This window comes from Zeus faber (assembly GCF_960531495.2).
Source record: "Zeus faber genome assembly, chromosome: 2".
In the NCBI taxonomy this organism is placed as follows: Eukaryota; Metazoa; Chordata; class Actinopteri; order Zeiformes; family Zeidae; genus Zeus; species Zeus faber.
The window spans coordinates 22,072,642-22,097,757 of NC_137189.1; the positions used below are offsets into that span (position 1 = coordinate 22,072,642).

The following is a 25,116-nucleotide window of genomic DNA, read 5'->3' on the forward strand; positions in this document are numbered from 1 at the left end:
AGCCGAGGGTGGGCAGGAAGGAGCGAGGGAGGGAGGGAAGGAAGGCTGCTCGCACTCAAAAAGAAAGAAGAGAAAGAGATAGAAGAGAAAGAGGCGATGAGGAGGAGGAGGAGGAAGAGGAGGAGGCGAGAAGGGGTTTTCTCATACGATGGATTTGTCTCAGATTCATGCCCAACGGCCTCGGAAATCATTGTTGTTGTGTTAAAGTTTATTATGAACGTTGTTATCATCTGCACTTCCATCCTCCTTACTCTAGCTTACTGTACCTTACCTTGTCTCCCTCACTCCACCCTAGAAAAAATGACATTACCTTAGATTTACCATGACTTACCTTCCTCTCACTCACTTTTCCCTACATAACCTTACCTAAAGGATAACTTTGGTATTTTATTTTTACCAAAATCCATGCGTGATCAATTTACAAGCCATTCGGGTTGACTGTTGTTGCCCTTTAAACCTACCTCACTTTATCTCACCCTACCTTGTTAGTTCAGACAGGTTAAGGCCAAGGCCCCTTTACTTATCTTAACTTTCCTTACCTTACCTGATCTTACCTGACTTTAGATGATTGACCTTATACCATATACTGTATATTCTGACATTGCTTACCAACCCTTTTCTCATCTTATAACATCAAATGTACTTATATATTCAGGAAAGAAAGGTGTGTTCTGAGGAACAAATATCTGGAGGCAGTACAATTCCTTTTCAGAGACCCACCTCTCTGCTCAATCCACTCCTTTGAGGGTTTGATAGGATAGATCCTGGATTTGCTTGATAGAACAGCCAAAGGTGCCAGCAGGAGTGTGCGTGGGTGTCCGGGTGGGTGGGATTTCTGTCCTGGTGCTCCAGGGCATCATGGGATGTGGGCTGAGGAATTTAACTGATGCTGCACAAAGCGCAAATCTGTTGACAGATTGGTAGAGACAAGACCGGAGGAATACGTTCACGCCTCGTCAAGTGCTTATTTGACACTGTGAAGTAGGGACACAGATTTAAAAATCAACTCACGAAGATTGAACGGCCAAAACTTCAACGGGCGTTGCCTGGAATGGAGGACCACTCTCTCTGTTGACATATTGCTCACTAATTGACGTTAAGTGTTGTGTTTTACACTCATTTGTCCGGTCAAAATGGAGGCTTGAGAACGACTGCCAAAGCACAGCGAGAGAGGAAGCGGAGCGAGCCAAACGGGAGAACAACAGCCAAAATGAGACCCAAATCCATCGAGGGAAAATGGCTTTTGCCAGCGGTGCATGTCTGTGCACGTGTGTGTGTGCGTGCGTGTGTTTGTGTGTGTTTGTGTGTGTGTGTGTGTGTGTGTGTGTGTATGTGTGTGAGCGAGAGAGAGACAGAGAGAGAGCGAAAAGCCGAGATGACGGGAAGTACATCTGGAAAAACGTGGACGTGAAGGGGAGACGGGTAACTGTGCTGGTTCGATTCATTCAATTCTGAGACCTCATAGCCGAGCCGCCCATGATCATCTCATTTCTTTGCTTACTCATCAGAGTTCAGAGTCACGCACGCACGCACGCATGCATGCACGCACACACGCACACACACACACACACAACAAAATCACCCCAAAAAAAACATTTCCACGCTTATGATAAGACACAAAAAAATACAGGTGCAATGGATCTCCTACACAAACAGAACAGAGGTCTGAGTCAGAGTGTGTGTTAGTGTGGGTGTGTGTGTGTGTGGGGGGGGGGGGGTTGTGATGTTCAACATTGTACTATGTAATGTAACAAGGACTACACTGACCCCTAGTGGTTCACTACTCAAGCTACAGCAGGGGGGTCTCGAACTCAAACGACCCAGGGGCCACGGGCCACGGGCCACCTTTGACATATCCTATCTTCTGTGTTATATCCAGAAAACATGAAGTCGAATTGCACTGAGCCACAGGGTCACTTAAATCACACATTTATATTACGAACACGCATAAGTTGACTTGTGGGCCCGATACGGCCCCCGAGCCTGTGGTTTGACACCCCTGTTGAAGAGTATTGCAACGAGGCCTGTCGTGATGCAGGGGTTAATTTAACCATGAGAGACCCTCCACAGCCCCCCACGCCGATGGACAATAAATGGGACCAATTAAACGGAGCTTTCCAGCATTCCTGTCTTTTCACCAGAGACACAAAGAGAGGCTTTTTTTTTTTTTTCTTTCTTTTTGTTGCGGCACGGCCATAAATCAGTTTGCCGACAATGCGGCACAATGCGACCGCGTCCGAAAAAGTTTCCGCCGCGGCCGCGGGGGGAAGGCCCAGAAGCAGGAGCGCAGCTTTCCGCCGCCGGGCAGCTTGGTCGGCTGGAGGGCGAAACACGTCTCTGACCCCGTTTCTCGGCCGCCCGCTGTGCCGGCAGGGCACCGTCGGGTCTCTGACGGAACAGAAAGTGTGAAGAGAAGTGAAGTTAACATTTAACTCTTCCATTGTTCGGTCAGAGGGACTGCGGAGTTTTCAAGGGCAAATGAACACACGGTTACAAGGGTTATTCCCGAAGATTCGGGGTTGTTAAAGGGGTTCTACTGTTTTTTGGGGGAGGGGAATATTTATCTACGGGTGGAATCTTTGTCCATCTCACCCAGACTGAGACGAGGAGTTGAACTCCGGTTTCATCCCGGGGGCTGTGGGCTGACTGTGTTAGCGCAATGCATGGCGGCGGGGGGAATCGACGAGCCTAGCTGCGGTCAAATCTGCATAATGCACCTTCCAGCGTTTCAAAGCCTGAGTGGAGAGCAAGAGGAATAGAAGCGACGTACCACGTACGCACAACGTACAATACAACACACAACAACTCCATCGGTGACATTTAGGTACCTTCCTCTTGGCATCAGGATTTCGGGAGCACAAACATCGGTTCCGTTTGAGATGAAGGGAGAGTTTGAATATAAGCAATAATGTCACGGTTGACAAAGGTAAAAAATTATAATAATAAAAAAATAAAATAATAATAATAATAATAATACTAATGTACGTCCAACCGAACATCAACTGATGCAGTGGTTCTCAACCTTTTTGAGCCGCAACCCCCAAAAAAGGGTCGGTCGGGGTTCTCCCTCTCGACTCACCCTCGAAACACCCTCCTATCTTTAACAACAACAAAATAAATTGTATGTGGCTCCTCCACATGACGGAGAAGAAAACGTGATGCAACAGACCAGGCCACCTTCTTCCATTGCTCCATGGTCCAGTTCTGACGCTCACGTGCCCATTGTAGGCCGTTGGAACGAGATGAGCAATGTCATTCACTTCACCTGTCGGTTTTAATGTTGTGTCTAGAACATGTAAATGTGTCAATTTGCATCCATGGTCATGGTAACTTTTACAACAGTTGTGTACATGCAGTGTGTTTCTTTTCCATGGGTTCCTCTGTCCCCGCGTGGCTTCTCTAGCTAAATGGAAATCACTTTCAGATTTTCTGTTGGACATTGTTGCTGAAGTGAAAGGCAGGATAAGGAAAGTTGAGATGGAATCCATTACTGTTCGCAAGGGATTGAAAATGTAGAGACAAAAAAACCCATAAAACACAACTACGGATTATCCAAAAGGACAATTCCAAACAACACAAAGGTCCCTCTTCAGGTCACTTTCAAATGAATACCACTGGCGATACTCGGTTAAGTGTAGGTATGACTTCATGATAAGGATGGGCATAAGTCGACTCAAATTCTAAATGAGATAATGATGGCAGCAAGGCGGAGAAAAGTGTGGCATTATTTTACCCAGGCTGCGAACAAAGTGGAGTGCACATGTACATGATTGTATGGGATGAAACGGTCTTACCACGGTTCTACTAGTGCAGCGTTTCTGAAATGGGGGTACTGCAGGAGATACTCCGAAAAACAAAAACAAGTGTTAATTATATAATTTATATTAATTGTAAAACAAATCAGATGCACATATAGAACATCATTTGAATGAAAAACCTTCTTAGAGGGGCACACTACAAAAAGAATAAAAACAAGCTTGACAACCACTGCACGAGTATGATGCAGTCATTTGCAACTTTGGCACCAAAGTATTAAAACTGAAAAGCAAAGTAGACGAACAACAGAAGAGAGCATTAAAAAATAAAAATATATATATATATATGGCAGAAATTGCACATTGGAAGGATTATTAACATTTGCTCGCCTGCTACCGGGGGCTGCGGCAAGTAAGGTAAGGTGTTGCCGAACCATTACCGTAATACCGGAGGTTCACGTGTGCGTACTGAAGCGTAGGGTTCACATTCCATGTAACGCTGTATCTTTAGGAGTTATGAGCGGTTAATGGTCTACATGTTGGGGGGGGGGAATCATGTCACTAGTTGACTAAAATTCTTGGTCGTCGTCGACAACAAAATTTTTTCCAATTAAAATGAAATGCCCATCCCTACTTTATGAGCCTTCAATTTAAAGCTGTGGTCTCGTGAATTACAAGGCTTGTGCGTGGCAGTCGTAATTCTCTTACTCTTCCAATCAGTCGTAAACATCGATACTAATCACTAATAATGAAAAACAAGAATAGCAAAAATCATTTTATTTTCTGTATACACAATATTTATACACTCAATTGATTTCATGATGTCGAAGTCATGCGCTTCGATTAAGACTAGAGCGGTGGCTGCGATAAAAGACGCACGAGATATTTTAGTGATACTAGACAGTTACAAAGAAGAACCCGAGCAACATCAGAGAACAAAGAAAGCCTAATATACAGGGAACACATCAACAAAAAGCTGTATTTACATATGTTCAGCTCCAGGACACCACAGTTCATCGAGACAAGATGGTTTTTCAGATGAAAGTGCTTCTCAGGAAAGCAGAGCAGTGTGAAGCTCCTTGATGATTCGCGTCAGGTACTTCCTGCCCGGAGAGACTGATGACACAACTTCCTTGACCTGGCCAACACTGCAGACACAAAGAGGGAAAACCTTCAAATGAGGGTCGTACCGAGTGGGAATCTTTCTTTGTGAGGGCTCCGAAATTTTTTATTGTAGGTCGCTCCTTCAAAGCACTGTTATTAGTCATGGGCCACAGATCGTTCAAGTTCCTAAGTCTTATTCAATTATATTTCAGTGGTACAACAATTAAAAGGCGGTACAACGTCAGGCCTAAAAGTAATTTAAATGGCCCTTCAATTACAATTGACAACAACGCGATAAAGAAACGTTTCCTATTACTATCTCAGGTTGCGCTCGAAAGATACAAACTGACCCGAGACTGTCTTCAAAAAATGAAGCCAAGTAAGTAAGCCACTCCCCCTAGTGGCTCCACTGTGAAACAGCAAGCCTAATATTTTTTATAGCCTGGAATATCCAGCCAGACACAGCGTTTTGATGCAAACAATTTATTTGACCTTTGCAGCAATCTGAAAAAGGTGCTGCGACAGATGTCAAGAACATTTAGCGCTGTAAATAATAGCAATGAGAAGGATAAAACTCCCAGAACCTAGATGGCGTCAGAATGGCCAAAGACAAACCGTTGTAATGAAAAGCACATAAGCAAGCGGTTCGCCATGTGGATGCAACGAGAAAACTGTAAAGTACCTGTAAAGTGAAAATAAGTAAGTAAATAAAAAACAAGTCTTTCGAGTTTGTCACACTACAGAACAATGTGTTATTAACCACCCAGCCAAATTTGGATGATATAAAAATTAAAAAATAAATATCCGCAAGTATATAAAAGTAGGTTTCAAAATCGTGAAAACATTTTTTTGCCAGTTCCCTTTGATCTGAGACGCTGAAACCAAGCCCAGTTGTGTTAACCGTGTAATAATATACAAATATTTACATTTGAGTAACTTCCATGTTTAAATGTTCTGCTGCTAAAGTATGACCTTGTAAACATTAAGCCCCGACCAAAAAATCCGGGCCACAAAAATGGTGAGAAACAGTTTAAGGTGAACTCCACAATGCAGCACTACATCGTTCAGTCTTTTCACATGTTTTACCCTGCGACTTCCTAACATGTATAATGTTGTTAGAAACAAATCACTGAATTCACTTTATAGGAACTTTAAGAACCAATGAAGCATGATGTCTTCCTTTGACATCTGTATTGCAGCACTGGTCATTTAAAAGTTTGTTCCTCAAAGTTTTGAATGTTATGTTTTAACACTGAAACAAACTTTTAATGTACACTATCTGAGGCGTTAAGCAAAGCCTAACTACTCACTGTCATTATTATTCTAGGTATTATTTTGTGTATCATACCATAATGTAGGTATGTAAGAGACATTTCTAATTATAGAACTACAGTATTTGGTGAAGTCATGCTATGATAATACAACATACATGTAAACCAGATTGATGTCATATTATAAGCAGAAGGCGTTTTGCATTAATCTGATGAAAACGAATAGATCAACTCAGAAGCATCTTCTCTTCATTTTGATACGTAATAACAAGGCTATTAACCCCAATAATTCAATCCTATATTGAATCTCGTCACTGCATAGGTAGGTCACTTACCTGGTGTTCCCAACGTAGTTTTTGAAATCCTGGAGTCCAAGGTGCTTGAAGGGGTAGGCGGCCGTGACACCGACACTACACTCAAACTTGGTCATTGCCTTGAGGCTGCTGAACACAACACGTATCCTGAGAGGGAGACACAAGATAAGAGGGGGGGGGGGTTAACAAGTTGGATTACTGCCATTATCACAATATATTTATCATATTAAAAATTATACCGATAGTATTGTGAACGATGAGACAGACATTCGTCCATTCTAATAAGTACATTTTAATTTTGTCTGATAATGGTTAAAGGTATTTATTTAACCAATTATTGGTCAACAGAGCTGTACAGAGGTGCTTACTGTGTGTCCACACAGCTGACGTGCAGCAGGTCCAGCCGCTGAGCACCCCATAGTTTTAGCATGTGAACCTCCTCGCCCAGCAGGCGGCAGCGGCTCACCACCAGGCCCACGTCGTGCAGCAGCTGGGGGGGAGAAATGTGTTAAACCTCCTAAGTTCTGCAATTAACCACAATATTTACCTCCGGATGTGGAACAGTTGTTTTTCCTTTTTCTTTTGAACTACAAATTCGCTACTTTTGTGCTGTATGGAAAATGACTTTGAAATTGACTAATGAATAACCAATTCATAATTGAAGTGTGCGGTTTCATTGTTTTTACAGTAATTCACTATCCATTTGGGAGAGAAGAAAACAGCCCCACAGTCTAAATATTAGACAAAATGAATGACTGAAAACAGTTTCAGGCCTAAGCTTGTTGATCCACTACAAGTGATCCATAGATGAGTCTTTGTAAACCTGCTTATTTGCAGCAAAACAAAGTAGCTACTAAATAACAGTTTCTACCGTTTTCTGTATTTTGAACAAAAGATAATACATAAAAATAAATAAATAAATCAATCAATTAAAAACACATTCTCTTGAGTTTTGGAGTTGAGCACGCGCATAGAACGTAATTTAATGTTGCAAATGCAACTTGTGGAATGTCCCCATTCCACAAGTGCATGTTTCATTATTTACACGTACAGTATTGACACAAAGCATCCATTTTTCATCCGTGTCCAGAGCGGCAAAATGCCTAGAACCAGAGCTCGGGGTGTGCCTTTTCTTTTCTTTTCTTTTTTTTTTTGAGCACTTGCCCCTCAAAGTCTCTGCACAGGACTGTAGAGGGGGAAGTGAGATCTGATCACCAGTGGTTATTCGACAGCTCTGAGTGGAGAGGAGGAGAGTCTCCACCCATCTCTCCCTTTCATCCTCTCTGCTCCAGTTTCAGAACACGGTAAACTGCCCTTACACCGTTTCAACGCTCAGATTCTTCCTGACGGATAAAAAGATTTATCTGTCATTGATATCAATCACGATCGAATGGAATCGATCGCCGATAGACAATTTCATGGTTAATCTGCCCAAGCCTATTGAACGATTGTATTTCGATAATAAAAGTGTTCGCAATACAATTTAATATTGATCTATTGACATGATGAAAAATACAACCACCTTATCAGTAAACTATCTTATGCCATCCCAAAACAAAAATATGTCATGGAAGATATCTGTCTAATACAGAAATTATATTACAATCTTTCAGGTTTCAAGTTTTTATTAGAAAATATATTAAAACCAGATTAAATAGATGGAATACTACTGAAGGATCGATGGATAGATGGATCAAATAAAATAAAAAAGGTGCCTTTTTATTTGACCAAATATTAGAAAAAAGGCAAAGAGAAGTTATGAAGGGTTCTGACTTGCACCCCAGCTCACCCACCTTTGGAACATATCTGCTGGTCGGATACTTCTCCACCCAAGCAATTTCTGCCTCCGTGTGCTCTGATAGCAGCCTGTGAACCAGGCGGGCGTGGCACTGGGACTTTTGCTCTGTTTAAAAAAAGAACAACACGTTAAAAACAATAACATGCTCATTCATTCATTCACCAAACCAAAAGGTCACGCAACAAAAGGTTTAATGTTTTTCTTTTAGTTCTCACCATCTATTTCATGCTTGAAGTGTATGTCAATTATATTCCTGCCAGTTTCTTCAGCTTCTTCACCTTAAATGAAACAAAGAAGATAGTCCAAAAGTTTCATAAAAACAAAAAACAAAAAAACAATAAATACATAAAATAAAATAAAATACTGGTTAATCAGTGAACTGGGGTCTCCAAAAACATAAAGGTTCTTACCCTCAGGCCCATCAAACACCACCTCTAAATGGAAGGACTCAAAGAGGAAGGTGTAGACTGTGCAGTTTGTCCTCTTCTCCCCCAGCCTCCATTCATTCACCCTGAACCGGAAAGCAGGAAGAGGGGAGCACAGTCAAAGGACAAAACAGGCAGGACTTATTTTATTTATTTTTTTTACTTTGGCTAAAACTAAACTAGATGTCAGAAGAAGTCAGGCCGCAGAACTTCAAATGTATCATTAAGGACATTACCCACGACCAAGAAAACACTTAATTGACCAACATTTTGGTCTCTATTTTACTTGGGATAGAGGCTCCCTGGCAGCTGCGGATACAATTTTGCTGAAGATGATCAGAGAAACAGTGTTGGTTTTTCTAGTACATTTCACGATGCCATTGAATATAGGCGCTTGATCGTCGAAATGATGTTCCTAAAATCGGAAAGATTAAGATCTGAAAAAGCGTACGGTTATACTGCGCTAAATGTAAGCGAAATGAGATTCTGTCGGGGCTGACCAGTGAAGCGTGGTGACGCGGCTGTTCAGATGCTGCGTCTCAGTCCTGATCCTGTTCAGCTTCTCCACACTGAGCTGCTTCTGCGTTTCCAGCTCGCACCTTTGTCTGAGGCAGAGAACAAATAATAAACATATGCAGTGTTTGTTTAAATTTCCTTTTTTTAGGCATCGCATTTGAAGTTCAGATCAATGATTATCAATTTACCCCTCGTTATCAGCCAGCTCAGCGGTGACTTTCTCCAATCCTGTGCCATCCACGAAAACAAAAAACAAACTCAATAAGAAGAAAATTAAGAAGTTTGTTGCAAACAACAATTTCCCCATTTCTAGTACATACCGAGGTGACTTGAGTTCAAAGTTAGCTTGCTGTCACCTAAACCCATCCCTTCAACGGTAGCGAGTTCTAGATGACAAAAAAATGAAATAAAGATGTTTATACAAGACTATAGAACAGGGACAGTGTGTCTTTGCTGCTACAGTGTGACATACCAGCTTCCAATTCCTGAATGCAGTCGTCCAGACATCTCAACATCCCGTCGGCCTCCTCGATCCTTCCTCTTAACTTCTGCTGTTCCTCCTGTGAATAGTACGTCACAAATAAATGCCATGTTAAAAAAAAAAAAAAAAAGCCATTTACAAAGCCAAAATACATTTCAAACAATCCGAGGCAATGAAAGTGGTTTCCTCTTACCAGATTAGCCTGGAAAATATTTGAGTACAGGGCTTCTTTCATTTCATGGGATTGAGCTTTGCTTCTTTTTCGGAAGAAGTTACTCCTCTCTTTCCACTTTGCACCCAAAGAATGAATCTGCGGAAGATGAGTGCAGGGATGATGAGTTGCAGATTCCTTTGCTACATCATTGCAGTACAACTACACAATCTGAGGTCTGTGAATAGCACAAAACTCTGCTTGACCCACTTTCGGATTAATAATGCAATAAACAGATTGAATATATTTTCCAATGGGAATTTGTGTGCCACCCCAACATATATATGAAAATATTTTGTTTGAATTATGGAGATGATTAGATCTTTAAAAAATACTATTTTAAGACCCCACGCAAAACTAGGTGATTGAAGTCACAAAAAAAGTAACTGTTGAGAAAAACTTCTAATTTGTTCACTAGACAGGATATTCAATTTTCCGCCGAACATTCAGTTGTCGTTGAGAGGGAAAAAAAAACAAAAAAAAAAAAACATTTTTACATTAGAACCGTTTGTCAAAACCTCACTTATCCAAGTTTACCAATACATTACACACCATTCCAACCAACCAAACAACTCCTGTCAGCTGCGCCAGGGTGCAGGATCCAGATGGAAATATGATTTCTGGTGTTCTTTAATTTAGACTACAACATAAATGAATCGGATTGGATTGATTTAAAAATATTTTCATGTACAGTGGAACCTCACATTACGAGTACCAGTTAACGAGTAATTTGTTCTATGAGCCGAGGGTCGTGCAAATTTTTGTCTTGTTTTACGAGTGGAAATCCACATTACGAGCGTGGCCACCGCGCGCTCAGTTTACGCGGATATCTCGTTGTGGAAGCTTCCCTATTGTGTTCTCCCAGTGTTTTTCTTTTAGTTTTGTGCATTTTTTGCTTGATAAACATGAAAAAGGAACGCATGTAGTGTAACTACACCTTTTCTGTTTTAAAACCCATAAAAATTATTTTTGGGTGATTTTTGGGACTGGGAACGGATTAATTATATTTCAATTCATTTCAATGGGGAAAATTCATTTGTAAAACGAGCATATCGTAAAACGAGCTCGGTCATGGAACGAATTAAACTCGTAATGCGAGGTTCCACAGTCTATCCATACATGGGAGTCATTTCAGTCTCGCTAATAACAGGCAGTCCTGCAGGGTTCGGATAGAAGAGGTTATTTGCCATATGTAGTAAAAAAGCATCAAGTACTTCTTTCTCTGATAAGGCTGTCATCTCTTTCCAAAGGGGTCTATTGACACTCTGTAGGGGTATTTCTCCATCCTTCATTCGAGCCTTCAACCTGAGGAAACAATTTGAAAAATTAAAAAATATAAATAAAAAAGCCAGTTGTAATCGTACGTTTATTATTTCCAGTAAGCTTCATAACTTAAAAACAAATTGATGCTATTTTAAACCACTAAAATTAACCTACCTCTTCACCTTCTCTGCAAGGTTCTGGTGGTCTAACTCATACACCCTCTGTTTAGGATGGTTTATGTGCCTGTTTCTAAGCAAATCCTCCGGTGTGTGCTTCAGATCTGATGCCAGCTAAAAATCAGATGCGAGAGGGTAAAGTCCTATTACTAAACCATGTATGTGCTCATTAATCCATAATATCAGTTTGCGGAAAGGCTAACCTACCTTGCCAGGAAGGACACTCTGTCGAGGGTTATGGATGACAAAATCACAGTTGAAAAGCTTGAAGAATTCCAACACTGTTATGCTGTCATCATGAAGTTTCTGCAATTGACAAAAATTAAGCAGCTATGAAATAACTGGCATAAAAAAACATACCTTAAAAAACATAATCTTAAGGTTAAGTTGAAAAGAGATTTAAAATATAAACCTTATGAAAATCATTGGTATAGTCCTTAAATTCTTCAAGCTGGGATCCAAACATGCTTTGTTTAAGAGCTGAAAGAAAGATCATTGGACAGGACTCAGAAACCTAGCTTGTATCCACAGGAATGTCATCACAGAAGAAAGAAAGCCAAGAATTGACAAATAAGGAATGCAAACTTTGATAATATTACAACTTACTTGAATCAAATGTTGCCTCACATCTGAGATTAGTGGTGTTGCTACTGTTGGACGCTTCTGTGGCAGAAACAATAGCCGTTTGAGCTGTGCTCAAACCATCACAGTCCACCTCAAGTTGTTGTTGTTCGTGCTGAGAAAATTACAAAAGCAAGCATGAGTAAATACAGCTAGTCTGAAAAAAATATATATATAAAAAATGGAATAACCTGCTTTATTCTATTACTTACCGGTTCAAGGTTATCGTTCAAAGCGGGCCTCCTCTTTCCATCCTCCATTGTGTCTCTGTGGTCTGCTGGTAAAGGTCTCTTTTTAGCCTGGCTAACCTGGGCCCCGGGAAGGGACTCTTCAGATTTGACTTCCTCCAACGCATCTTCCATGTTAGGCCCCTGGAGTGGACTTTCCTCACTGGTGCCCTGGTGAGCCTTGGTGTCAAGGGTATCTGACAAATCCTCATCATGGCTCATGTTTGGAAAAACTTCATCGTTAATGTTATCCATCATGTAGCTGCTCATTTGAAGGGCGACAGTGATGGGGTTTGTTTTTTCTTCAAGTTCTCCCGCAGACTTCACAGGACTGCTGTCTAGCTTGTTTGATTTGACAGGTTTGGCTCTCTGTGGAAGTTTGGGCATGAAGCGCCCCATTGAGAGTCTGGACATTAGGTGTTTACTCTTTAAGTTTAGAGGAGCTGTTATAAATGTCTGTTCCTCTTGGGTGAAATGTTCCTGTTCTGTGTGGTCTGCCTCAGGATCCTGTTGCTTAGCAGGCAGGGGTTGAGTTTGGCAAATGTTCTTTTCTGAGGCTGACTGAAGTTGAGTTAAAGGTAGAGTGACACTGTCAACAGGCAGCTCCTTGGGCGGTTCAATCATCAGTTGGCTAATGCGCCTTAACTTAGATTGTAGATTGGCTAAACTCCTTCTTCTGGTCTGAGTAGTTTGAGAAGATGCATCATCAACACTGCTGACTGCAGTATTAGTACTGCTGGGTGAGATGTCTAATCCCCTGGATTGGTGGCCGTTTTCTTGCTCCAGTTCAGAATCATTGTTTTTCACTTCCGGTGAGCCAGGACATACTGTGTGACTTTCAGTAGCACTTGGGCACTTATCAGAAAGTGATGAGGAATTCATAGCATTTTCTGTAGCTTTCAATTGATCACAAGTCATTGCGTGGTCATCGATGATTGCCATTTCATCAACTTGTGACAACAAACTTCTACAGAAAGAGGGCGCCTGCTGGTTTGATTCAATAGGAATAGTTTTGTCTCTTGTCATTTCCATGTCTAATTCACATTCCTGTCCTGTAATATATGTGTGTCTAATTAAGGCCTTTGACTGATCATCAAGTTGTCCAATTTCCTGTGAGGGTTTGGTATCCAGGTTTCCAGTTATTATTAAAGCATCATTTGCCATGATGGTGTATTTTGGTCCCATTGTAATCACATTGCTTCCTGTCATATCCACCGTATCATTTGTGGATACCACGGCTGCAGCCATGCTCCCCTGGAAAGAGGTCCCATTCTGATGGGCATTTGCTCCAAAATCAGACATAAGACCTTTGGTATTATCCAATGCATCACTAACTGTTGAGCAAAGGTTTGTGATTGAATTTGGTATTACATCTGATCCTCCACTGCCAATATTCAACGGGGGCTGCATAAAAACAGAATGTTTTGCTTCTATGACCTTTGTTTGACACCTTGTGATCTCCATGTCTGTATCAGCTTTAGATTCAGTGGTTTTGGAGGAAAGGCTGTCCAGAGGCTTGGATGGCATAATGGAGCTGCTTGATTTTGAGGCTTTAGTCATCTCCATGCCACACCCACCCTCTGAAGCATTACCTGCTTTGGGGCAAGCAGTCATGAATGCCAAACTCTTTCGTCTCATGTTCTGCACAGGATTGATGGCTTGAAGGCTTTTTGCTTCTATCAAAACTGTCTGGCATTTTGTAATATCCATATCATCAGACTCAAAATGATTATTCAGGGAACCTTCTCTCTGGCTCAACATTCTATCCATGTCCTTTTCATCCTCTGAAAGAAGCCTTTTGTTCGAATCAAATGGGTTTTCTTGGCCTCCGACTAAAACATTCAATCCTGGTTTTACAACACCTAGAGCTTTTGCTGCAATCACTCTATTTTGGCAGGTTGTGAATTCCATGTCATCGGCATCATCCCCCATTTTAATGTCTGTTTTGGGGAAGGAGCTGTTGAAAGACTTGTCTGGCAGTCTGACTGGCTGGGCGATATCAATGGATCCAGTGAGAGCTTTAGTCATTTCCATGGCACAATCATCTTGTGGGGTGTTGAACACTCTAGTAAAAGATGACGTGGAGGCCAAACTCTTGTGTTTCATCTGAAAAGAATTGACTGGGCACAGGCTTTTGGTGTCAATGACAACTGTCTGGCTTTTTGTCAATTCCATATGATCAGACTCACAATTATTATTCTGGGAACCTTCTCTCTGGCTCGACATTCCATCCATGTCCTTTTCACCTTCAGAAAGAAGCTTTTTGTTCGAATCAAATGGGTTTTCTTGGCCTCCCACTGAAACATTCAATCCTGGTTTTACAACACCTAGAGCTTTTTCTGTAATCACTCTATTTTGACAGGTTGTGAATTCCATGTCATCAGCACCCATTTTAATGTCTGTTTTGGAGGAGCCGTTGAAAGACTTGTCTGGCAGTCTGACTGGCCGGGAGATATGATCATTGGATCCAGTGAGAGCTTTAGTCATTTCCATGGCACAATCATCTTGTAGGGTGTTGAACACTCTGGTAAAAGATGGCGTGAAGGCCAGACTCTTGCGTTTCTTCATCTGCAAAGAATTGACTGGGTGCAGGCTTTTGGTGTCAATGACAACTGTCTGGCTTTTTGTCAATTCCATATCATCAAACTCACAACGATTATTCTGGGAACCTTCTCTCTGGCTCGACATTCCATCCATGTCCTTTTCACCTTCAGAAAGAAGCTTTTTGTTCAAATCAAATGGGTTTTCTTGGCCTCCGAGTAAAACATTCAATCCTGGTTTTACAACACCTAGAGCTTTTTCTGTAATCACTCTATTTTGGCAGATTGTGAATTCCATGTCATCGGCATCATCCCCCATTTTAATGTCTGTTTTGGAGAAGGAGCTGTTGAAAGACTTGTCTGGCAGTCTGACTGGCTGGGCGATATCAATGGATCCAGTGAGAGCTTTAGTCATTTCCATGGCACAGTCATCTTGTGGGGTGTTGAACACTCTAGTAAAAGATGGCGTGGAGGCCAAACTCTTGTGTTTCTTCATCTGAAAAGAATTGACTGGGTGCAGGCTTTTGGTGTCAATGACAACTGTCTGGCTTTTTGTCAATTCCATATCATCAGACTCACAATGATTATTCTGGGAACCTTCTCTCTGGCTCGACATTCCATCCATGTCCTTTTCACCTTCAAGAAGCAGCTTTTTGTTCGAATCAAATGGGCTTTCTTGGCCTCCGACTAAAACATTCAATCCTGGTTTTACAACACCTAGAGTTTTTGCTGCAATGACTCTATTTTGGCAGGTTGTGAATTCCATGTCATCTGCATCAGCCCCCATTTTAATGTCTGTTTTGGAGGAGCTGTTGAAAGACCTATTTGGCAGTCTGACTGGCTGGGAGATATGATCAATGGATCCAGTGAGAGCTTTAGTCGTTTCCATGGCACAATCATCTTCTGGGGTGTTGAACACTCTAGTAAAAGATGGCGTGAAGGCCAGACTCTTACGTTTCTTAATCTGCAAAGAATTGACTGGGTGCAGGCTTTTGGTGTCAATGACAACTGTCTGGCTTTTTGTCATTTCCATATCATCAGATTCATAATTTCCATACTGCGAATCGCTCTGATGTGGTGTTCTGCCCAAGGAGTTGCTCGGTATATTTGACGCCACTGATTTTGTGTTATAGTCAATGGAAACAGTAGAGGCTTTTGTAATATGAATGCCACATCCATCCTCTGAAGCTGCTTTGGGGCAAGCAGCCACAAAAGACAAACTACTTTGTCTCTGCAAAGGTTTGGTTCTTGGGAGGCTTTGCACATCAATATAAACCTTCTGGCTTTCCGTTAATTCCATACGAGACTCTATAGCTTCTCCTCGGCTTGGCATTTGGTCCATATGCTTGTCATTGTTTAAGGGAAGCTTTTTATTTGACCCCAATAAGTCGACCCATGCAACAGGTTCAGTGAAATCTTTTGCTTCCAAGACCCCAGTTTGGCAGCTTGTCAATTCCATGTCATCTTCCAATGCATTACTCTGTTTTGTGTTCTCTGTCGTGAAAGCCAGAATCTGTCGCTTGCTGTTTTGAAAATGATAGTCTTGGCCCAGACTTCCCGAATCAATGGTAACTGTCTGGCTTTGAGTTATTTCCAGGTCATTAATTTCTTTATTCCCATTCCAGGCATTTCTTCCCTGGATTAGGGTCCTATCCACCTTGTCACCTGCCGACTGTCTAGCATTAATGCTCATTGAAGACATAAGGCCAGGTTGTTTTTCTTCAGTGACTCGAGTTTGACATCCCGTCAATTCCATGTCATCAAGATCAGTATCAAAAGCGTTTCTGGTTTCCCTGGAAGTATTAGAAAACCGACTTCTCTCCTGTTGTTGCTGTGTCAAATCAGTTACAACACTGAGGCTTTTGACTTCATTGGGAACTGTCTGACATCCTCTTATGTTGATGTTGTCAGATTCAGATGAAGAACCTTTGTGCCGTGTATCTTCATCCAGACTGGATACACGATGTGTAATCTTCGAGTGAGATAATGGGAAATTTTCAGCTTTGGCAAGCCCCCAAGTCGAATTTAAGTTTGATCCGCTCACTTTGTTAAGGAAGGAAGGAAGGCCAAACTCATTTCTTTTAGAATGAGCAACTTCAACTGATTTTGTTCCATTAGGGTTAGGAAACAAACATTCGGATGCTTTCGCACTTTCCAGTCCCAACTTAATCTCTGTGGGCTTCAAGTTGTCAGAGAGCTGGTACAATTCTGGTGTTGGAAAGAGACAATTAAGAGGCTCATCAGTATCCACCTTCTTGACAATATGGCCAAAACGGGCCTCAGTCATATCCATGCTTTCAGCGTCTTCTGAAAGGATCACACTTGTGTGAGATGATTCTCCAATCTCCTTGGTCTTGTGTGGTTGCTTTTCCACCTTGGCTGACATAAAAGCAGGTGCTTGATTCTCCTTATTGAAACCGGCACTTTGCATTTTAAGATGAGCCAGGAAGTCCTTTGTACCTACAGTATCTTGGAGAGATATTGGAGCACTCTGAAGCACAGGATTCCCCCTGGATCCACTTGGTTTAGAGATACTAGTAAGGAAGTTTTCAAATTCTGGATCCAAATTGCACATGGATGATGATATGGTTTTAGGCACATTGCATTGCTGAGATTTTTCCAAGTTTGCAGACCAAGTAAAATTCATATTCCCATGAGTAGATAAAATATCACAATCCGGCAGAACGTCATGAGAGTCCACATCACTGGCAATGATTATAGTGTGACTGTGGGTGACATCCATAGCGGCATCATCTGCAGTAAACATCATAGTTTTCTCTCCATAATGATCTTCGGTGTTGCGGTTTAGAAAGAAAGCGTCCTGGTGAGATAAAGGAGGGAAAAAAAAAAAAAAAAGAAAGTTTAAAGTAACACACCCATGCTTAAAACGGCTTTGAGCAATAATGGTGATGATATCTCATTTGGGAATTGATACACAGAATATACAGTTTTCTTCAGCAGTGATTGGCAACTGAAACATTATAGATACTACGTAACGTAATGGAAAAAATAAAATAATTGTGGAACATACTACTGAGAGAAACCTGGGCACAGTGTGATTATAAATCAGGGTACTTCTCAATCCAACTACTTCTTGAAAAGCCTCAAGCCTCAAGCCTAAAACAGCAAGGAAGCTGACAAATATCACCCGTTTTACCTTTCTTTGTTGCGACGAGTGGAGAGGAGCGCTCAACAAGGTTTCCATGCCTGAAATTTTCAGTTGCCAGTTTAAAAACAGATCATATATTTTCAATGATCAAAATCGATATTTGGTGCTGCAGGTAAAAAAAAATAAAAAATAATAAAATAAAAGAAGATGATTTGGTTAGCTACCAGTGATGGGTTGGATCCTTTGAATTCCATCTCCAATGCCATCTATTGACACCCTTTAAACAAAACAAAACAAAACAAAACAAAACAAAAAAAACAAAAACATTTTTGTTGCTAGACAGAGCTGGTTTGGTTTGACAGTTAATGTACCATCCAAGTTACCAATGTAGTTTACTGAGCAGAACTCTGCTCCCACTCTGTGGCAGTAGACACCAACTTACCTCTTGTCAAGATTGTTCGCAGCTATGGAAATGGAAAGTAGATTGGAGAAAAAAGAAAAATGTGTTGGAAGACCAGAGACAAAAAAAAGCAATCCAGCGCAAGCCCCCAAATGTCAACATACTAAAAAACTAGCAAGATAAATGCAATAATTGAGAATTGTATTTGTCAAAATGTTGTGAAAATCACCTCACATTTCTTCAGAAATATAAAACCTAATCAAGATACCTTAACAGGTTGTCAGTCACTCAGATTGTGAGATGCAACGTCTGTTTAACCACAACTCAACACAAATTGCCCACAAAGTGTTGGAGGCTCAACAACTTCCATCAATCAAATGTGGCACTGATAGTGAAAGTGAAAAAAAAAGGTGATTACATTCCCTTTGGACGCTGAGTAGACCTTTATATTATTTTGCAGTTGCTGGACTAAAATTAAAATGTGTATTATAACAGACAGCAAAACATTAACCATGTTGTGCAATAAAAAAAAAATGCATGCTGTATAACACATGCCTGTTTTAGGAAGGGGAACACTTGCATCTTTATTTTTCTGCAAACTCTGCATGATGACATTTTAAAGAAAATCACAAGGAAGTCCCCTTGCATGAAAAATAAAATACTGACCACTTAAATCTTGCAGAGGACCTCGGCCAGGTGAGCCATTTTTCTCATCCCTAAAAAAGTAAAATAAGAGATCAATGTAGCAGCAGTTTAAGGCGGGAAAGAGCTGAGAGAAATTAAGAGTTGACCAGATTCAAAAAAGGTCTCACTTTTGAAATAGAACAACATCATTGGCAGGGGCAAAGCTGACTCTTCTTGAATTCCTCTTTTCAATGGGTTTGACAACTTCAACCTTGACGAAAGTAAAAACGAATAGAAGAAAAACCAAAAATGTTGTGCGCAAGCAGAACAAATTATAATAAATCACTGAGGTGATGTGACATACAGAATCACATTGATTTGATAAAGGTAACCTAAACCTCTGTAAAATTAAAATAAAATATCTCATATCCAAGAATTACCTGAGGCTCCACACGTTCTGGCTCAGACAATTTGACAGATTTCCGAGGGGCTTTTAAGATCTAAATACAAAACAAGAACAAAATCAGCATATTTAGCAGGTCTCTAAAGCAACACTATGTAACCTTTTGTTAGCTTAAAATAACAGCTTCAAAATAATTTTCATCGTACACTGACTGTCATATGGAGATTGGCATCTCTTTCAGATAAGGTTCGAATTTGTCCTGTAAAATAAATTATTCGGACACCAGACCAAGTTTACGACAGTGGTGTAAAGCTGCGATTGCACTCATGAAGTGTAGGGGCGCCAAATCATAAATACCAAAAGTTACATAGTGCTTCTTTAACCATTAGCTTGAGTATGAAATGTAAATCTTTCTTGATTTTAAACATCCTTTGCACTGACCGAAGAAATTCGCCTTCTGGATGTTCTGTTCTCGCTGCAACAGAAAATATGAAAACATTACATTTAAAACTGGTGTTGGTGTAGAAAAATGAACTAATGATGCAATTACAACCGAATTATATTTCTGTTCATGTTTATTTTGAGCCTGCTCTGCTGAAAGTTGGCATCAAGCTGTTGATCATCCCGCTGGCCAAACTAGACCCTTCTGTGTGCCCCGCTGTATCTTTGACAACCCTGACTACCATTGTGGTTACATTGTGTTCCAAAAATAATTGCAAGTTGGTAGTTGCAGACATGGTGAAATTGGAAGTTGTGATCTGGTCTGCACCCTTTTCATAGTAAACAATCAATTGCATGGGATTTATTTTGATTTAGAAAGCATGCTCTGCAGGATTTGTCCCAATTTTAATGCAGTCCGTCAATAACATGTATCCAACCCTCGCACCTCCTGCACAACACTCCACTTTCAGAGCCCAATATAAAGTGTTAGCAGTGATTCTGTGGTAATTGTTGAGGACGAGACAAAAACAAGTAGAAACTGCCTACATAGCCTGCCGAAAAATTAAGAGCTTGTCTATAATTACTTAACTGCTTTGTGGTTGTGTCATAAAAGGAAAATATATAGAAAATGCTTTCTGCCCTTCCATAACAAAAACAGGTTACTTACTCATTCTTGGGAAAGTCAAATGGCTCCATTTCCAACTGAAAGGATAACATTCTCGTTAGAACAATGTCATTTAGTGGTAATACTTGTCGTTTCCATCAATGGATCCAACACATTGGCGGGCCTCGGATTTGCGTGGGACGTTGGCGGGTGTGGGGCCCCGCCGGCTCGCTTGCGGTTTGGCTGGGTGAGGGTCTGTTGGCCACGGCCAGGGTTCTGCACCTGTGCGTCTTATACCTGCACATGGGTGTGGGTAGTATGTGTGCGCCTCAGGGGTGCAGGGTATCCTCACGCTCTCTGGGACTGGTTTATGCTCCTGGGGGCTGTGCGTGGGTGTTGGTGTGCAAACTCCTGGCTTCGCTGGGGGTTGGGTCTTATGTGTCTGCAGAGCACAGGGCTATGAGCTGCGATCCTAGAGTATATATTGGCTGCGGGACTCAGGGGTGGCTTCTCGGCCTTTTCCGCTGCTTGAAAGCGCTAGGATATAATTCCGACTTTATACACCAGAACTCAATCGGACAACTCCTGTGCACTCACCAGTGGCACGGCGCATGCGTGAGTGCGCGATTTGCCACTGGTGAGTGCACAGGACGTGCGCACGCACACACACCCACCCCGAAACACCCTCTTGATTACATCTCTCTCCTTTCCTCTCTTATTTACTGCCATAACAATGAAAAAGATGCCACATGCCGAATTGCTGTTCCAATTCCATCACGTAAGCCTATTCCCTTTATCTATTCCATTTTATTTTATTCTATATATTTTTATTTTATTCTATAAGTATTCGACTTACTGTATTACATTTTAGGAATCAGTTAGTTGGTCTAGTAGAAAGGAATTTTCCTAGGACACATTGTGTGTGATCACCGGGTGCATTGCATTACATTTCACTGCATATATGTATGAAGATGATTGATGATGATTTGTATATGTATGTGACGAATAAACCTCTTGAATCTTCCTGAACTTTAACTCTGTTTTGTCGTACATTTTGTCGTCTAATGTTTCTATGTTTTTCCATGCACATGTTGTTTGTTTCTATGTTTATTTTTCTCACCCGTGGTGATTCTCCTCATCTTAGTATTGATGAGTGGTTTATAGATCAAAACATGGTAAGTTCATTCTCCAAAGAAGGGGATTAGTGGTGTTAATTGTGCTCTTGTCATCCTACAGGTCGTCCACAGGACAGAGTTGTTGCAGCAGCTCTTGATGATTAAAGAGTGAATAAAGACTTATTAAAAAAAGGTTGAGAATTTGAACTCCACTCAACTCTGTCCTAGAGGCAATGGCTTACAAATACTGTGTTGTATGCCAAGCCTGCTGACAGCACAGGTTAAAATAAATTAAAAAAAAATCACATCTGCTAATCCAGTCAGTTCAATTTTCAAGTAACTTTTCCTAATTCTATGTTCACTTTGCATTATATATCAGAACATTGTAGCATTAAATGTCTATATGCATAAATAAAGTGGTGTAAGAAAACAAAAACAACTTTTGGGCTCACTCGTTTTATACATGTAAATTCATTTGAACTGCAATTTTAGACTCTGTAGTAACTCGCATGTTTTCGCTACCTCTTCCAAAACATGGTATAAATGCCAAAAATGACCAGAGCGGGGACCTCCCTCTCTGCCTTTAAGAAGCGCTTGAAGACCCAGCTCTTCAGTGAGTACCTCCTCTCCTAACCTACAATTACTTAGCACCACCTTGCAGTATTTATTGTTACACGAATGTTGTTGTTACACTCATCTCTGTCGCAATGTAGCTTGAATGTTATTCTCCCTTGTAAGTCGCTTTGGATAAAAGCGTCTGCTAAATGACTAAATGTAAATGTAAATAAAAAGACGTGCAGTGCGTGTAATGGGGCTAGACAATGAGTAGCATTCATGTCGCAACATAGCTGGGGGGGGGGGGGGGGGGGGGGGAGTGGAAATTAAACGGCTGAAAAGAACCCACTCGCAAAGTTAGTGGAGGGAAAACGTGGGGATTGAGCAGCTGAAAACAACCCACTCACACAACGTTAGTTATGGCAGGTCCGCATTAGCACGGCCAACATGTAGTACGTGGCTTGCCTTGTTTGCTATTTGAGCCGGCGCTGCATGGCCATGGGGGATATCGTATAACCCGGCGACAAAGAAAGGTACCCTAAAAGGAGAGCCTACCTTCGTTATAAATCCTTCAGTTTGTCAAATGAAAGTCACCGTTCAGGCTTCGTAAGGCGTCGGCGCGACCATGTTTTCTTATTTTCTGTCTGTGTGCAGCGTCGGAGTCGGCGCGACGTTAGTTTTTGAATTTATCCGCCTTTTTGCGCGCAGGCGCGGTCTGGCCGGGGTCACAGGGCAGCGGTCGAGACTCTTCCTCGCGTCATTTATTTTTTATTTATTTATTTATTTATTTTTTCCAGCTATAAATCAATTCATCAAACGCGATTTCATATAAATTCGTGTGAACGTATCTTACGAATGACGCTTTTTGAATAAAAAGAAAAACACGATCGACAGGGGAAGGGTTGTCCCTCAAAAGGGGAAGTGACGTCGGGAGGGAAGGGGGCGGGGCTCTAAGCGCTCCGGCGCCTTTTTCGAATTTTCAAGCTGAAACTCCAAATTTGACGGAGGCGCGAAGGTAACGTTAGGTCGGTTGTGTACGAACCCGTTTCCTGGCTAAACAAAGTTTGTTTCATTTGGGATCCATATGCGGCCGCTTTGGGAGAAGGTTGTTCTGTAAACAGTTTGACGTTATCGTTGCTGCGTGAGGATCGTTCATCCAAAGCCTCAACTGACAACGACACGATTGTAAACACAGCGTGAACAGCGTGATGAGCCAATTGCCACCACGTTACGGTCGATGGCAGCATATCATCGTACGTCGATCTCAACTAGATATTTGTAAAAGTGGTAATCTGGAAGATTGTTTTGTGAAAATTCCATATTTTATTCTTTATTCAAATGGCAGTTCGTAAGAAATGCCATGCGATGTATTTGCATTACGCATGCGCCCCTCTGTATGCGCTTTCCGTCGTCGGCGGCGGGGTCCGCCTTTCCCGGCCAGGCTGCACTAATGGGGCACGCGGGGCGAATTTGATAAACCAGCTTAATGGTTGTGGTCAGTAAACTGTTGATATGGATGAGCACCTTTGATCAAAATTTGTCACCACTTCAAGCTAAAAAACAAAGTGACAATGACATTATTAATAGATATAATAGATACATCATATAAATAATAGACAATGGCCCTAAGATTGTTTCGTATTTTAATCAGTATAAAAATGAGTGCTTACAAAGTACTTGAAAGTTCTTGAATTTCATTTTGTCACGCCACGATGAACTCTGGGATCGCCACTCTAACTGGACATCTCCACGCAACCCTTGCAAATTATTGTAGTCGGTGGCAAAAAGCATAACTGAAAATGACATTTCATGATTTTTCTTGGATCTACAGGTGACATCTTCACGCCCGTCTTCATTTGCCTTCACAAATGTCTTCAAAGATCCCCAAAGGTTGACACAGTGGAATATTTCTGTGCTGTGTTGTTTGAATGGACCTCACATATAAAGATAATGCGTTAACATTAAGCTTGTGTCGCAGGTATGCAGCCGACTGCGGAAATGAAGAAGCAATCCCATAAGTTGGACTCGAAAGACATAGTTACCGCGTCATCGAAAGCCGAGGGTATTTTAAAGCCTCAAATGGAAACTAATCAGAGGTAATGAACCAACGACGGGTTTTGTTTTGTTTATTTCCATAAAGACTTTTGTCACAAACTCACATGGACACGGTTGTAATGTTTCACCTCATTGGTTACTGTTCATTAACACTGTCACGCAAATGAAAGACAGCTGGGATGTTTGAAACACTAAATATTGTTTAATTTATATTGTGGGCAACTCGGGGGTTCTTACCAGGTCTGTGGGGTACTTGGAATTTTGTCCTCAGAAATGTTACTGTGGTACATTGAAAAGCCCCTTTTGCGCTGAAGTGCTTGGAAAAGTACTTGAAACGCTATCATAAACCTCTTGAATCTTGAAAACCTGTTATATATATATATATATATATATATATACACACACACACACACACAATATAAATAATAGACAATGAGACTACATTATATTTTGAATAACAAAGATCACATTGAAAATGGATTATATTTGTTATGCGTGAAGTCCTTGAAAACCCCCCAAAAATAGTGCTAAAAAGGTACTTGATTTTGTCACATCAGAATGAATCCTCCACGCTCATCTAGATCAGATGCTAAATATTGTCAACTTCCATAGTGGTAATCAAACAGCTAATCTCTATGGTATTGTCTTAATCTGTGATTAAAAGTAATCAATTACTTGTTTCTTTTCTCACTTCAGAAATGTGGGAAAAGTTCACAAGGGGTGAGTTTGGTCATTGGACATTGTTTTTTTTCTTTCTTTCTTTCTTTCTTTCCTTCGGCCTTTTAATAAAGCCCAAGAAACGCTCTCATCAAATGCTACGTTTAATGACATGAAGGGCATCCCCCAACTATGTGCTTCTGACAGAGTTTCCAGCAGATACGGGCAACAAGCAGAGCTGCGAGACCAAAACCAGCTTCTGATGGCTGCAAAAGATGAGCTGCAAAAAAATCTAACACAAGTCCAGGTAGAAAAGTGGGAATTTATTGGCGTCCGTTTAGGCAAGACTTCAACATGATTGTTTTAGTCTAAAAATATTTTTTAGTCTAAAAGACATATAACTGCCATCTGTTTTTCCATAGTATTTCTCTATTACGCTTATTTCGGGGAT

General features: G+C 41.2%; 2 protein-coding genes across 3 annotated transcripts in view; one reads left to right on the plus strand and one right to left on the minus strand.

Moving 5' to 3' along the window:
- Nucleotides 1-4,548: 4,548 nt before the first annotated feature.
- knl1 (kinetochore scaffold 1) lies at nucleotides 4,549-12,561 on the minus strand (the record flags this gene model as incomplete). The annotated part of the gene is made up of 17 exons (XM_080023614.1): nucleotides 4,549-4,903; nucleotides 6,466-6,591; nucleotides 6,813-6,934; nucleotides 8,238-8,347; nucleotides 8,458-8,520; nucleotides 8,653-8,753; nucleotides 9,168-9,272; nucleotides 9,372-9,411; nucleotides 9,504-9,569; nucleotides 9,656-9,743; nucleotides 9,858-9,974; nucleotides 11,090-11,180; nucleotides 11,313-11,428; nucleotides 11,522-11,620; nucleotides 11,727-11,794; nucleotides 11,921-12,050; nucleotides 12,148-12,561. The coding sequence occupies 17 exons, from the start codon at nucleotides 12,559-12,561 to the stop codon at nucleotides 4,807-4,809; spliced, it is 1,953 nt and encodes a 650-aa protein (XP_079879740.1). The 3' UTR covers nucleotides 4,549-4,806.
- Nucleotides 12,562-22,936: 10,375 nt separating this feature from the next.
- knstrn (kinetochore localized astrin (SPAG5) binding protein) overlaps nucleotides 22,937-25,116 on the plus strand; it is a 6,835-nt gene continuing 4,655 nt past the window's right edge. The window contains exons 1-5 of one of the 2 annotated variants that reach the window (XM_080021059.1): nucleotides 22,937-22,968; nucleotides 23,785-23,843; nucleotides 23,932-24,049; nucleotides 24,705-24,728; nucleotides 24,873-24,972. In XM_080021059.1, coding sequence (XP_079877185.1) covers nucleotides 23,822-23,843; nucleotides 23,932-24,049; nucleotides 24,705-24,728; nucleotides 24,873-24,972 — 264 coding nt within the window. In that variant the 5' untranslated portion in view covers nucleotides 22,937-22,968; nucleotides 23,785-23,821. Of the gene's footprint in view, nucleotides 22,969-23,149; nucleotides 23,207-23,784; nucleotides 23,844-23,931; nucleotides 24,050-24,704; nucleotides 24,729-24,872; nucleotides 24,973-25,116 lie in introns of those variants that run through there. The other variant, XM_080021060.1, reaches the window with a different exon arrangement.